This window comes from Typha angustifolia, chromosome 8 (assembly GCF_048772165.1).
Source record: "Typha angustifolia cultivar Huaian chromosome 8, ASM4877216v1, whole genome shotgun sequence".
Lineage (NCBI taxonomy): Eukaryota > Viridiplantae > Streptophyta > Magnoliopsida > Poales > Typhaceae > Typha > Typha angustifolia.
The window spans coordinates 4,797,358-4,810,823 of NC_133246.1; the positions used below are offsets into that span (position 1 = coordinate 4,797,358).

General features: G+C 34.8%; 2 protein-coding genes across 4 annotated transcripts; both read left to right on the forward strand.

Annotated features, from left to right (window-relative positions):
• The first annotated feature begins 190 nt into the window (after nucleotides 1-190).
• On the forward strand, nucleotides 191-3,178 carry LOC140765177 (2-phytyl-1,4-beta-naphthoquinone methyltransferase, chloroplastic-like). 3 transcript variants are annotated; one of them, XM_073104123.1, is made up of 8 exons: nucleotides 191-530; nucleotides 617-681; nucleotides 813-903; nucleotides 1,319-1,407; nucleotides 1,724-1,857; nucleotides 1,939-2,000; nucleotides 2,196-2,295; nucleotides 2,903-3,178. In XM_073104123.1, the coding sequence occupies exons 1-8, from the start codon at nucleotides 348-350 to the stop codon at nucleotides 3,001-3,003; spliced, it is 825 nt and encodes a 274-aa protein (XP_072960224.1). In that variant the 5' UTR covers nucleotides 191-347; the 3' UTR covers nucleotides 3,004-3,178. The 3 variants fall into 3 exon arrangements, with proteins under 3 accessions (XP_072960224.1, XP_072960225.1, XP_072960226.1); XM_073104124.1 differs by having other exon boundaries at nucleotides 389-530; nucleotides 617-677; XM_073104125.1 differs by having other exon boundaries at nucleotides 392-677.
• Nucleotides 3,179-5,781: 2,603 nt separating this feature from the next.
• LOC140766238 (serine/threonine protein phosphatase 2A 55 kDa regulatory subunit B beta isoform-like) lies at nucleotides 5,782-12,895 on the forward strand. Its single transcript, XM_073105721.1, has 14 exons — nucleotides 5,782-5,964; nucleotides 6,642-6,745; nucleotides 6,874-6,975; nucleotides 7,077-7,196; nucleotides 7,299-7,493; nucleotides 7,945-8,036; nucleotides 8,250-8,364; nucleotides 9,761-9,888; nucleotides 10,013-10,133; nucleotides 10,740-10,808; nucleotides 11,496-11,587; nucleotides 11,682-11,759; nucleotides 12,235-12,305; nucleotides 12,401-12,895. The coding sequence occupies exons 1-14, from the start codon at nucleotides 5,880-5,882 to the stop codon at nucleotides 12,538-12,540; spliced, it is 1,512 nt and encodes a 503-aa protein (XP_072961822.1). The 5' UTR covers nucleotides 5,782-5,879; the 3' UTR covers nucleotides 12,541-12,895.
• The last annotated feature ends 571 nt before the right edge of the window (nucleotides 12,896-13,466 follow it).

Here is a 13,466-nt window from a genome sequence, read left to right on the forward strand (position 1 = left end):
TATGAAAATTTCTCTTATAATACTTGGCAATTTTCTTAGTAATTATTATATTAAGTTTAGTTTTAGAAGTTGCCAATTGCTGTCTGCTGATGTTTGCTGTCTGCTGATGTGGCAAATTATACTAGTTTTGTATTTAGGCTTTAAAGTGTATTTAGATTGGAGGGTAAGTTTGCCAAAAACTAGGGCTAGGGTTTGGCCGAAGAGCCTTTTGTCCACTGAGCCCAAGTTCAGCCGGATTCTGACAGACACCAATCCAAACCCAAAATCCAAGAACAAATCTTGCAAAAAGCCGAAAAGGGGAGGGCGCGGCGCATCATCCTTTCACTACGTTACATGCAATCCTCCACATGGCCATCGCTGCAGCGCCTAATTCCACTGCTCGAATCACATCTCATCCTCCCCTCCTCTCCCTCTCGTCGCCTCCTCCTCTTCGAGTTCGCCCCCTTCGCTTCTCGTCGCCGGCTGCTCGAGTCCGGTGCTCCGCCGACCGCCAGGCTCTCTTTAGCCGCATCTCTCCCGTCTACGACAATGTACTCTCTTTCCTCCATCCTCCGTCCTCCATCGCTTTTTTGGACCTCAGGTCAGTGGGATTAACATTTAAGCTAAAAATGAGCAGCTGAATGATGTGCTGAGCTTGGGGCAGCACCGGACATGGAAGAGGATGTCCGTCTCTTGGAGTGGGTATTGCATCTAGTTATTAGTATTTTTTAAAATGAATTATCAGGTAAAAATGCAATTTTTAGATTTTGAAGTAAAATGTAAATTGTTACCCTTTTTTCTATTTTTTTGGCTCTTTTTTCGATAATTGGTAGAGCGAGGAAAGGGGATAAGGTTCTTGATTTGTGCTGCGGCAGCGGTGATTTGGCGTTTCTTCTGTCTCAGAAGGTTGGGCCAGATGGAGAGGTGGGGTTTGCCATTGTTAACTTCTTTTATTTTTACATGTTTAGCTGGAATTTAGATGCTTAGAATTATGAAACCTTGCAGCCCTCCAAACTATTCGATATAAAGTTCCTAAAATTTGTTTTTAAGTATTAGATCTTAATTCCGTAACTTGAGCGTTAATGCTTTATTTTAATAATCTGTAGTTGATAATCATGAGAGAAGTGATTCTTTCTAGTCTCTTTGGAATTAGTGGATTTGGATCATCTATAAGCATATCTTTCAACATGATGAGGATATTGCATAATGTTATATTGCAGAACATACTTACTAAGGGAGATCGTGGCTGGCATTTCTTTTATCCATCTTTACACATACTCTCTCTTTTTCCCTGAAGAGAAGAGAACATAGTCTTATTTTTTTTTTCTCAACTTCACAGGTGAGAGCCCTTGATTTCTCGAGCAAACAGTTGCAGATTGCTTCTACTCGTCAAGATCTATATTGGAAGGCTTGCTACAAGAACATTAAGTGAGCATCTTTAATGTGAAAAATATAAGCTCACAATAATACATAGAGTTCACATAAAGGGTTCTTGCAGTATGTGGACTTTTATTTGTCTAAAGTATATCATTGGCATATTGAGCTTTTGCTCATCCAAGGAGATTAGAATTCCCTGATCTTCATCTCTTGTATGCTCCTATACCCCAAAATTTGGATACCATCATACCATACTGTGCCAATACTGTATTAAGACTTCAGAAATATGCATGCCTTTTGAGCTTACTTATCCTGTATAGAGTCTCTTCTTCTTTTGGGCTTATGCTGACATAAATGCATATATTAGATGGATTGAAGGTGATGCACTTGATTTACCTTTTGAAGACAGCTACTTTGATGCTGTTACTGTTGGTTATGGTTTACGTAATCTGGTTGACAAACCCAAAGCCATGCAAGAGATATTTCGAGTTCTAAAGCCAGGTTAGGTTCTTCTGTCTTTTTCACTAGCCATACTGGGAAGCCATAGATTCTTATTGGCCTAAATTTTAATGGGTTTTTCAGGGTCAAGAGTGTCCATTCTAGATTTTAACAAGAGCACATCACATTTTATATCCTCATTTCAGGTACTTGTCAATTTATACCATTATTTTCTACTGAATATAGTACCATTCAACTATTTCAACTCTTTGAGGAAGAATCTCCTTGGCATTTCCTAAGACTGCTTACAATTACAGTAGTTGGGCTTATTCCATTATTTCATGGAGTCTAATTTTTCTTTTGTTTTGGATTAGTTGATCAAGTTACATATTCTTGTACAGAATTGGATGATAGACAATATGGTTGTTCCCGTTGCAAGTAGTTATGGCCTTTCAAAGGAGTACAAATATCTGAAAGCTTCAATAGCTGATTTTTTAACAGGTTTGTAATTCTATAGCCATTGTCGGCGTTCCAAGAAGTGATTTCTATCTGTACATCTTTATCATGTAACATGCATGCATATTTTTTTAATATAATTTTATACTCTTTCCCTCATTAAAAATTTTTTCCCTTTAGAAATTCATCCTGCATTGGACTTCAATTGAGTTATTCAGATGAAAATTTAGATTGACTCAATATGCTAATTGTGAATGTGAAACAAATTTTATGATGCCTGTCCAGCAAGTTGGTACAAGATCTAAACTGTCCTCTTAAGAAGCCTTTTGGTTTAGCATTTGCAGCTTCATAACAGTGTCAAATGAAAAGTAAATTATACCATATTAATGTCACTCAAGTTACTAAACTTGCATGCACCCTATTGCAAGTTATTATGGCAATTTCAGTGAATGGAACTTAAATATCTCACTCCTCTAGCAACCCCTCAGGAAGGAGATGGTTCTTCTCTGTATCGATTAAGATTTTGGGCTTTATGTCTTGCATCTCATAGTATGAATAATCATTGGTTGTTTCCTCCAGCAGGCTGACTTATTATTTCACAGAATATCAGCGTCCCTTTATTGTTGTCAAATCTTGGGTGTTCTTTTCGCAGGGAAAGAGTTAGAAAAGCTTGCTAAAGAAGTTGGATTTTCCAATTCTTTGCACTATGAAATCGGTGGCGGTCTCATGGGTAACCTAGTGGCAACTAGATGACTAATTTTTAGCGACTGCAATATGCTTTTTATTGTTTGAGTTTTGTAAGATCATTCTCTTTTGAGGTCATTTATAAAGGAAAATATGTATGTATGTATATCTTACTTCTTAGAGTCCTTGTTAAGCTTCCTGTGGTATATATATATATATATATATATATATATATTGATGAAAACTATGTGAAACAAACTATTCTCTTGTTTTTGTTTCATTTGTGTTGTGCCTCTTGTATTTAAAAATTAACCAGTGCTGGTTATCTTGGTGTGACTTTCTACACCACCACCTTTCATTAAGAAATGCTGCTAGGTGCTCTTTACTGGGAAGTGGGGAAGATGAAAGGAGAAGATTAAAATATCATTTAAACTCCTGCAATTAGGCCAAAATTCCGAATGCCTCCCTGATGTTTGTGTTATATAATCTCCTTATAGGTTGAACTTATATGCAACTACCTGTCATATGCTAATTTTAATATAACAAAATACTAATAAAATGCCCTCTTTTAATATTACAATTTTGGGTTAAACTCCTTTTGTGTTATGCTTGTTTCAATCTCCATCTTCTCATTTTTATATTTTGAACATTGCAAATATTACAAAAAGGAGATAATATAAAAGTTAAAATGGCCAAAAATTTAATAATTTAATTAAAATATATATATATATATATTTCTATCTGTTATTTAACGGAAAAATTAGCGTTGCACAATTGGAGCATCATCCTTTCGTTATGATGCAACGCCAATAATGAGAATCTAGCTTAAGATCGTTGGTTATTATAACCACTATGACTAAAGACAACTCAGGTGATGTTAACGTAACGAGGCAAGTCAACAGGGTGCGAATTATTTTTAATCCAATATTTTCTCTGAAAAATTATATTTCACATGCTATAGAATTTCATAAATTTATGCTTCAATTCCTCCCCTTTCCGTATTTATATTTAAAATGGAAAAAAAATTCAAATATTCTTTTTTCTGAAAACATTCTTTCATCTCTATGGCAATATATATATATATATATATATATATATCTTGATTATAGGGTATACCCCATCAAACTTATTTATTTATATATATATATAAAAAGAAAAATTAGATGTTACATAAAGGAAGTAAAATAGGAGAAAGAAATAAAATTCTTAGGTTGATTAAAAAGAACTTCCCAACATGGCCAATGCAGCTTCATAGGATTAAGAAATTAATCCTAGGAAAAATGGAGACAATTATTAGATGTTTTGTGAGTGTCTTCTTCTCAAATATTATATTATTCTTTTTATTATATTCGCTATCTGATGAAATAATAGAAATAATTCCACCCCAAACCCTCTGAACTATTATTATTCACAGACTCTTTAAACCTTTTTTTATTATCTAAATACACTCCTTAAACTATCTCTTAAACTAAAAAAAATATCTATATATATTATCTTGAATTAAGAAAAAAAATTAATTATACTGACTCCTAAACTTTAAAAAAAAAAAAGTTTTGATTTAAGGGTATATGTAATAAAAAAAATTGAAAGAGATTATAGGTAAAAAATTGTAATAATTCATAAGAATTATCTCAAAATTCTTTGAAATTAATATTCTCTTATCTTTGCAATAATGTTTAGTGTAATTTGATCCCAACCTTTTATTTTATTAACGACATACTATACATTATTGATACGTAATCTAATATAATATTAGAGCTAGTTTTTCTAAAAATAAAAAATCAGATGTGTTATAATAGATGTTAGTTTATTGGGATTTTTATAAATCCCACCCTACATTTTGCCTATTTTATGATTCATACTCCGTCTTTGGGAATTTTATAATGCGACTCCTCATTTTTTCTATGATGTTCATTTAACACCTTGAGTTAACTTAATCTAACCATAATCAAACTGAATGATACCAGAAAAAGGATATTCTGTTATAATCCACTATGTAATTTATAACATTCCTAAATTACCCTTATATTTATCTCTAATTTTATTCATAATTTGAACATCCATACTTGTTATTTTTTTCTTAAACTATGGAGAACATCACCTAAATGCCAAGCTAATCTTAGAGCTTTCAAACTCCAAGCCATGGAGATCTTAAAGCTCCCCAAATGCCAAGCCGATTTTGCTATTTGTGACCTCAAAGATGGGGAGGAGATGAAGAAAATTTGGAAAAAGATAGAGAAAAAAAAGGGTTTGAGCTAGAGAGACGAAAAAAAATTGGTAAAGTTGGGGAAAGCTTCTAAGGCTTGTACGGGGTAGATATTTTGAGAGATTCTTGTGGGTTGTAAGTTTTGATATTATAATTTTGTGAGGTAGGATTTAGTTACAGATAAGAGGTTTTATATTTTGTAGGGTTAGGGTTTAGTTTGGGGAAGAAGGATTTTGTGGGGATTTAGATTAAGTCAGGACCTTTTGAAGATATTTTAGTCATCTTTGAACTAGAGTCACATAAACTATATAACATGGTTAATATCAATTGAACATTATGAACAAAAAAAAATGAGGCGTCGCGTTATAAAATCCCCAAAGATAGGGTGCAAATCACAAAATAGGCAAAATGTAAGGTGATATTTGTAAAAATCCCTAGTTTATTAACTTGAAATATTATAATTACAGTGTAAGATCAAACATAGAGGGCGTGAAATATAATTTTCTCTATGTATTAATTTTATAATTTCCAACTCCTATTTGAGCATGTAAATTGTACATATGGAATTTTGAGAATTTTCTAAATTATTATCTCTTCCTAGAAGTAGTAACGTAGCATGGTAACCACCACTCGATTCCTGGAATGGAAATGGTTAACCGTTAACGAAGAGATAACCACGTCATGGAGATCATAGAAAAGGAAAAAAGTGGATAGAGAGAGAGAGAGAGAGAGGAGGACGATGAGTTCCTCATCGGCGGCGCCGCTCCAGTGGAGGTTGTCTCAGATCCTCGGGGAAGCGACCCCAGGGGAGAAGGTCGAAGACGGTAACCGGTTCTTATCTCTTCATCTTACACTCTATAGAGTAGAATTAGCCATACTGGTCCATTAATGGTGGAATTGCTTGGCTTCTTTGAGGAATTTGAATTCTATTGTGCAATTCTTGATCTCGAAGTACAGTTCACGGCATTTCGGCGGAGTATTTGATGATTCTACTAGCCGATATGTGTTGAAACTTCTTCATTTTTTTTTTTGTTGTTGTTAATTTTCTATCCTGATTCTAAAGTCGGGTGCTTCACTTTTCAAAGCGTAATTTTTGTGAAAAACTTTGTAGGAATTTGTGCTTGAGCTTGTCGTTCTGATGGCTGTGTGTGTTTTGTTCTACGATTTTTCCCAGAAATGGAACTGTTTTTGATGTACTGCCTTTTGCAGTTGGGTGAGGGAACATCACTTTTAATGTGATGTGAGTGTCATGAAACAAGTTCTCTTGTAAATATTAATATATGAAGAACTTTTGACGAAAGAGAGCTTTGTTATTTATTTATTAAGCTAAAAGATTGATTGTCGTTGTTGTTTTCTATGCAAAGTTGCGCCAAGAATGGCAGGCATTGAAAGAGAATCCTTATGTTGCATCTCCCATTTGTTGACTATTTAGCATCATTTTGTAACTTTATACTCATGGTCACTATCTTATAAGTTGCTGATTGGTTTTATGCTGCTGCAGTTGATACAATATCTGCAATGGAGTTTGACAGCAGAGGCAACTACCTTGCAGCTGGAGATTATGGCGGCCGAATCATCCTTTTTGAAAGATCAAGTTGGGATTATGTAAATCGTGAACTCCATTAATTATTCTGTCAATTTGGTTCTTTTAGTCTCCACATATGCAATTTGATTTGCATCTTAAGTTTAAAACACAATATGGTCATTCTATTATGCTAAATATCTATAAACAGTATCAGTTGGGATCTCGGAATCAGCTGGAGCAGATGGATTATCCTGCTGCATTGCCTCCTAGATATGTTTACAAGACAGAGTTTCAAAGTCATGAGCTAGAGGTATTCTTTTACTTTTTAGTTCACACCTTGACCTATTTCCCACGAAATCATAGTGCACAGAATTGTGCCTAACAAATCCTGATTTCATTTATCTTTTGTAGTTTGACTATCTGAACAATTCAGAAATTGGGGAGAAGATCAACAAGTTGAAATGGTGTACACAGCCCAATAGTTCCCTTTTCATTCTTTCTGCAAATAATAGGACAATTAAACTATGGAAGGTAAAGGTGCTTTTTAATAGGCAACTCATTTTTGAAAGACATCTCATGAAACATGTTTAGAAGCTTCCTTCAGACTGTAATGTTTCTATAGCTTGGATCTAGGTTTCAGAACATAAGTCTAAGAAAGTTAAAGAAGTGGAAGAAAGTCTGCATGTACCCTCAGAGAATGTATTACTTGGTGAAAAAAGTTTTCTGATTGGGAAAAACAATCAAGCTGCCAGGAATGGTTACTATCTTGAGTGGACGAATAAAAAGCCAAGGAGTGCATCTCCAACATCTAATGAAGGTCCTAACAAGGTCAGTTTTGTATACTTTTCTCTAATCATTACTGCGTATGTTTTTCAAATTCCTTATGCCCTTATCAACCAGCTTAAAACTCATGGTTGCTCAGTTGAATGGCCCATAGTTCTGAGCCTACTTCTATCTGCCTAATCATGATGGCCTCAATTGGAGGATGGTAAAATTGAAATTATTATGATAGGTACAGTTTATGGTAGTTGATATATCAAGAGGCTGATCAGACAGTTCTGACCATTTCTGGACCATACAAGTGTAATGTAGAGATGTAGCCACCAGTATATGTGAACATTTAAATTATAATCTGCTTTAACATAGCAGCCTCTTGCTCCTAATCATCCTGTTCACAATTGGCTGAAAGAGACAGTACGGGATCTCATGTGTTCTGCATCTTTATATAAAATATAAATGTAAATGATCTATATTCTAAATCTGTATCTTATCTTATTAGGTACAAAATATAGGAGAGGGTAATTTTGCGAAGTGTCGGAGGATCTATGCTCATGCGCATGATTACAACATTAACTCCATCTCTAATAACAGGTAATATATTTCTTTTCTTGCTCTCCTATCTATCTGTATTGAAGCTATGGCTTATTACATGAGAATTTCATGACCAGATCATTTCTTCTCATTATTCAGGAGTAAGCGCCCCTTTTTGACATATTGTGAAGTTAGCTATTGAATCTTGGATAACCTTTGTAGGATCCTACTTTATAGTTCCCTGTTGTACCTAATCTTTGTTTTCATATGCAGTGACGGTGAGACATTCATATCTTCTGACGAACTTAGAATAAACTTATGGAACCTGGAAGTTAGTAACCGATGCTTTAATATCGTTGACATGAAGCCTTTAAACATGGAAGATCTCGTAGGTGATTTATTTTGTAACTTAAAACTTTAAAAGGCAGTTTGTTTATTTCATAGCGTACTCTTTACTTGCTATTCTGTGAAACTTTTCTTTTCTGTGTTCTAGTTAAAGAAAAAGTAGACAAGCTGATAACACTAATGGAAGGAAGTTATCTCTGTTTTAAATCTTCTTTCTGATGCACATTTGTTTTGTCCTTGATGGAATGCTAATAGACTCTTTTGTTGCAGAAGGATTGGAATTAGTGTTCCTTTTCTTGTCTTTAGAATAGAAACAACTGTAGATGCAACACTTGACTTAATCTTGAGCCTACTCAAGTATGAAACTTGGTGTATTAATGACCTAGACCATCTCTGCATAACTAATTTAAACACTATAAGAATTTAACCATTTCATTAGGATCATGATTTTTAATCTTGGAAGCTCCCAATTACCAGGTGTGTCAATACTTATGTCACATTGTGCACCACAGATATAACATGAAAGTATGCATTATGAGTGCTGGTCTGTAGAAGAAGCTTAGGATTAGGTTTGAGTTGTGCTTGATGAAGAAAACTATGCGAAGTAAAGTGTCTTGGGCAATCTCTGTGTCAGCAGGATATGTCAGTTTGCACGAATTGTGTGGTACCGTGCGACTCAGGAGATATGATGCGAATTGGTTCTAGCTATTTGTAGTCTACCCTTGACATTCCTCATCTCTCACTCCTTCCCTATCCTAGCATATCTGCCTTTGCAATGTCATTGGTGAAATTGTGGACCTAGTTTTACGGAAATAGACATACATCCATTATTATTGGCAAATCTGCTTTTTGAGGACTTTGTTCTCCCAATGTTTTTGCTCTAAAGGCTTTGACTTTATCAACCAATAAAACTTCTCATACCTCAGCTGATCTGCTAGAGTCTTTAACTCAATACTTCAAAGCAGGACTCAACTTTCTCTATTAAACTTATTCACCTACTTTCTTATTATCTTGATGAATTCATAACTCCTGTCATGATCAATAGACTGTCCAATATTAAAAGGAAAAGATACTGATCAAACCTTGCACAGTCAACAATATGATCCAATTAAAAATAGATTATAACCTACTTGGAGTTCATCATCTAATTCAGAACCTTCAACCTGGATATAATCTATTTTTAGTCGGATATCGTTGACTGCACAAGGTTTAGATCAGAAATTTTTTGAAATATTGGACAATCTATTGATCATGACCTTTGAGCAATGTATCCTTTTAAAGTCATAGTTATTTCCATGGCAACAAATGAAAGGTAGAAAGGGCATAATATATTGTTAATCTTTAGATATTCGACTAAAATGTCAGTGCATTTTATCATTTTTAAAACTTTTTTCTTCTGACCAGCTTTACTAATTGCTTTCATATGTCAAAATTTTCAGTCAGAGGTGATAACTCAAGCCGAATTCCATCCATCTTACTGTAATTTATTAGCCTTTAGCAGTTCAAGAGGTTTTATCCGTCTAGTCGACTTGCGGCAATCAGCACTGTGTGACCAGAATGTGAGAATGTGAGCTTTTGCTTTGGTGCTTCTGCCTTTATACATTCACTACTTCCTTTTACTCAAACTCATGTTGCTCTTTAGAGTTTCTTTAAAGTGAGGTGCTAATATGAATATCATATTTCTGTAACAGACTACAAGATCGTGAAACCCATATATCATCATTCTTCTCTGAGATAGTTTCTTGTATCTCTGATGTAAAGTTCGCAAAAGATGGAAGACATATTCTAAGTCGCAACTACATGAATCTGAAGGTATCATAGCTGTATATTAGAACCAACTCTATTGGTTCTGAGTTGCTTTAATTAGTTTACAAGCTTGGAAAGTTAGACTCATTTCTAGAGGGCTATGTTGGAAGCCTGTAGTTCACCTTAACAAGTACTGCTAGAAGCCTATAACTATGGCTTACTGTATATAATTTAGATCCTCCATTGGCTTATTCATCTCATTTCAGTGAGTATATCTGGCTTGACGAGGCCCCTCTCTCATTGTTTCAACTTGACCCAGTTTCTCTTTTCCCCCACTTCATCGACAGTCCCACTTTTCTACATATTGACCTTTTGTTTCCCAATATAACCCAAAGTTCTTGGCAATACTAAGTTCTCAATGACCCATGAACAAAGTCCTCTCAAATTTGTAACATGATGATGCAATTTTGTACATCAGTACGTTGTGCAGTTGTATGATAATATAATGGAAAGAATTGATGCTTATAATGATATTTTTATTATTTAATTTGTAGGAAGGTGTTGATTTTATTTGGCTGTTGTTCTATACTTTCTGAAAAATAGTAATTTTATATTAGCGAGAAATAACTTCAGTCAGCCTTCAACTTCTGCTGTTGTTTCCTCCATTTGCAGCTGTGGGACTTGCACATGGAAAGATCTCCTGTTGCAACTTTCAAGATACACGAATACCTTCGTCCTAAGGTACTTTCTTTTCCCCTTAGAAAATATGATTGAATCTGGTATACATGAGCACCTTTGTCCTGAGAATATGCTACTGAGGAAATTTATTTGATTCTGAAGAGAAATTTCCTAGCTACTTTTTTTTTTTTCAGGAAATAGCTACTGTGTTGTTAATTTTGAATTCCTTAAACCAAATGAAGCCAGTGTGACTAAATCTGAAAGTGAATCAGAAAAGTCTGACAAGATTGCCAGATAGTAAGAACCCCCCACCCCAAACCTCTGTCTGTGAATAAGGTGTCTGTTTTGATCCTCTTTTTTCTCCGCTCTCTCTCTCTCTCTCTCTCTCACACACACACACAATTTTAGAACAAAAACTGATCAAAGACCTTCTTATTGGGTTTGAATAAGGGATAAAGGGTTTGGATAAGTACTCATGATAAGAGCAACACATACCTTTTCTATTACCCACATTCTTGACATTCACTTTAACAAGCACATTTTGGAAAGCTTATCATACACTGAGATAATATTGCAATTGCATACAAATTGTTTCACACTTTATCACTATTCATGAGTTCCTTATCGCTCCATAGTTGAACATCCCGTAAGTTATTAGTAATCTTTTACTGTTTTTATGTTATTTTTCTGGCTAAAGGATCAGGATCTGCAATTCAAGTGCTCTTCTCACAGAGATGTTATTTCCTGCAGCTATCTGAGTTGTATAACAGCGATTCCATCTTCGACAAATTTGGATGCTGCATCAGCAACGATGGGCATCACTTTGCTACTGGATCTTACAGGTCCGTGCTAAATAATTAACTGCGGCGAGAATATGCATCCTGTCTAGTATTGCACTCTGCTGTTCTTAACATTTTTTTTCTACACTGAATTTAGCAATACTCTCAAAGTTTTCTCTCATAATGGTGGCCATGATGATGCAATTACATTGGAGGCTAGCAGAACTTCCAACAGGTGGGCTTGATATTCCATTACTGGTTACTAATTTAATCAACTTCTGAATTCTGAACTGAAGGAATACTTCTTCCCCTCCTAGACCCTGTCTATATGTAGTAGGACGCTATCCATTTTATCAGTTGAAGCAAACCAAATATATATTAGTTTGTAATTACTTTTGCCCTCTGTGCAAATTTAAATTCATTCATTTGGAGCTTAGTTGTCCTTAAACTGAATTCAATGAGAGGTCTACGCCAATCACGTTATATATTGTTGTTACTATGATCTATCCAAGTGTGGAGTTTGGACATGTCTTAGGAGTTTTCAGTACATGTAAGTCATGAACAATCAGATCTAGAATTATAATATATCCACAACTTGTATTGAAACCTATGTTTGGTCATCCCTATCAGTAGCTCTTGTAGTTTGAGCCATTGTGGATCAGGTTCCAGAAATATAGCTGCTTGATGACTTCATTCATATTTGTGCTCAGGAGATCACACCCCAGTTTTCACCCAAAAGTTACAGGACTGCTCACCAGTTTTGCCCGACTCAACCGAAGAGGTTAAGACTGGTTCTCTAATCTTTTGTTCATGAGTTCACTTCATTCACTTTCAAAGCTACAAATTTAGTTTCTCTTTCTGTTGTTCTCACTGCAGGACATGAAAATCCAAGCTCTGACAGTAACGGCGATATCTCTTGCGACTTAAATTCCAAACTGATTCATTTGGCATGGCATCCTACAACAAACTTCATTGCCTGTGCTGCTAAAGGCAGCTTGTATATGTATCACGCATAGAGCATAATTTCTTCTTTCAACTCTATGGTTTGTTCGGCGAAAAATGGCGGGCTACACGTACATATTATAAGTTCTAGATGAATCACAAAATTGGTGAACAATGACTGGACCAAGGTAAGAGGAGGCACAAAGATGCATTGCTCCCAAGCTTTTGCTGCAGCTAGTTAGATAATTGATAGTGTAGTTGCAAGGCTCGTGGGAGTTTTCTTTATTTCCTCATATTGGAGCCGATGACAGAAAAATTAAATGTATTCTTTGTTCCAAGATATATGATGCATGAAGGAAAGAAAAGAATTAAATGTATTCTTTGTAAATTTAAAGATAGCTGGATGCATGCCACTGAGTGTTTATAGCACTATAAGCTATTTTTGTCCCCTTCTTTTTATTTATTTATTTTTTTAGGAGGAATTTGTAGCACGTAAGCTTGCAAATGCTTAAGGTAAAATACCTTGGATATTTGTTGGATATTGCTTATGATATAAAATTCCTTGTAGCATATAGTAACATAAAAGTACGATATCATACTGCAACGAGGAATCTAGGAGGAGCCAATTTGATAGTGCTTAGATGGTTAAGGAGGGTAAAAAAAAATCAAACTGCAGTGTCTTTTTTTGATCACATGCTATATTATCTATTTTGAGATTCGTATTCCGTTTTTAAAGATTTTGTAATTGGAATCATCTTTTGGCGGCGGTAATAATAATGACAACAACGACAATGGAGAAGGTAGATAGAGAAGATGGTGGAGAAATATACAAAATGAAATAACGGTGGAGGTATTTTAGTAATTTGATTGACATTAATTAGTTAAAATAACATCAGAATGTTAAATAAGAATTATCGAGAAAAAATATAAGCCGGATTATAAAATCTTTAAAGATGAGGTGCGAATCACAAAATATGTAAAATATAAAGTGTGATTCGTA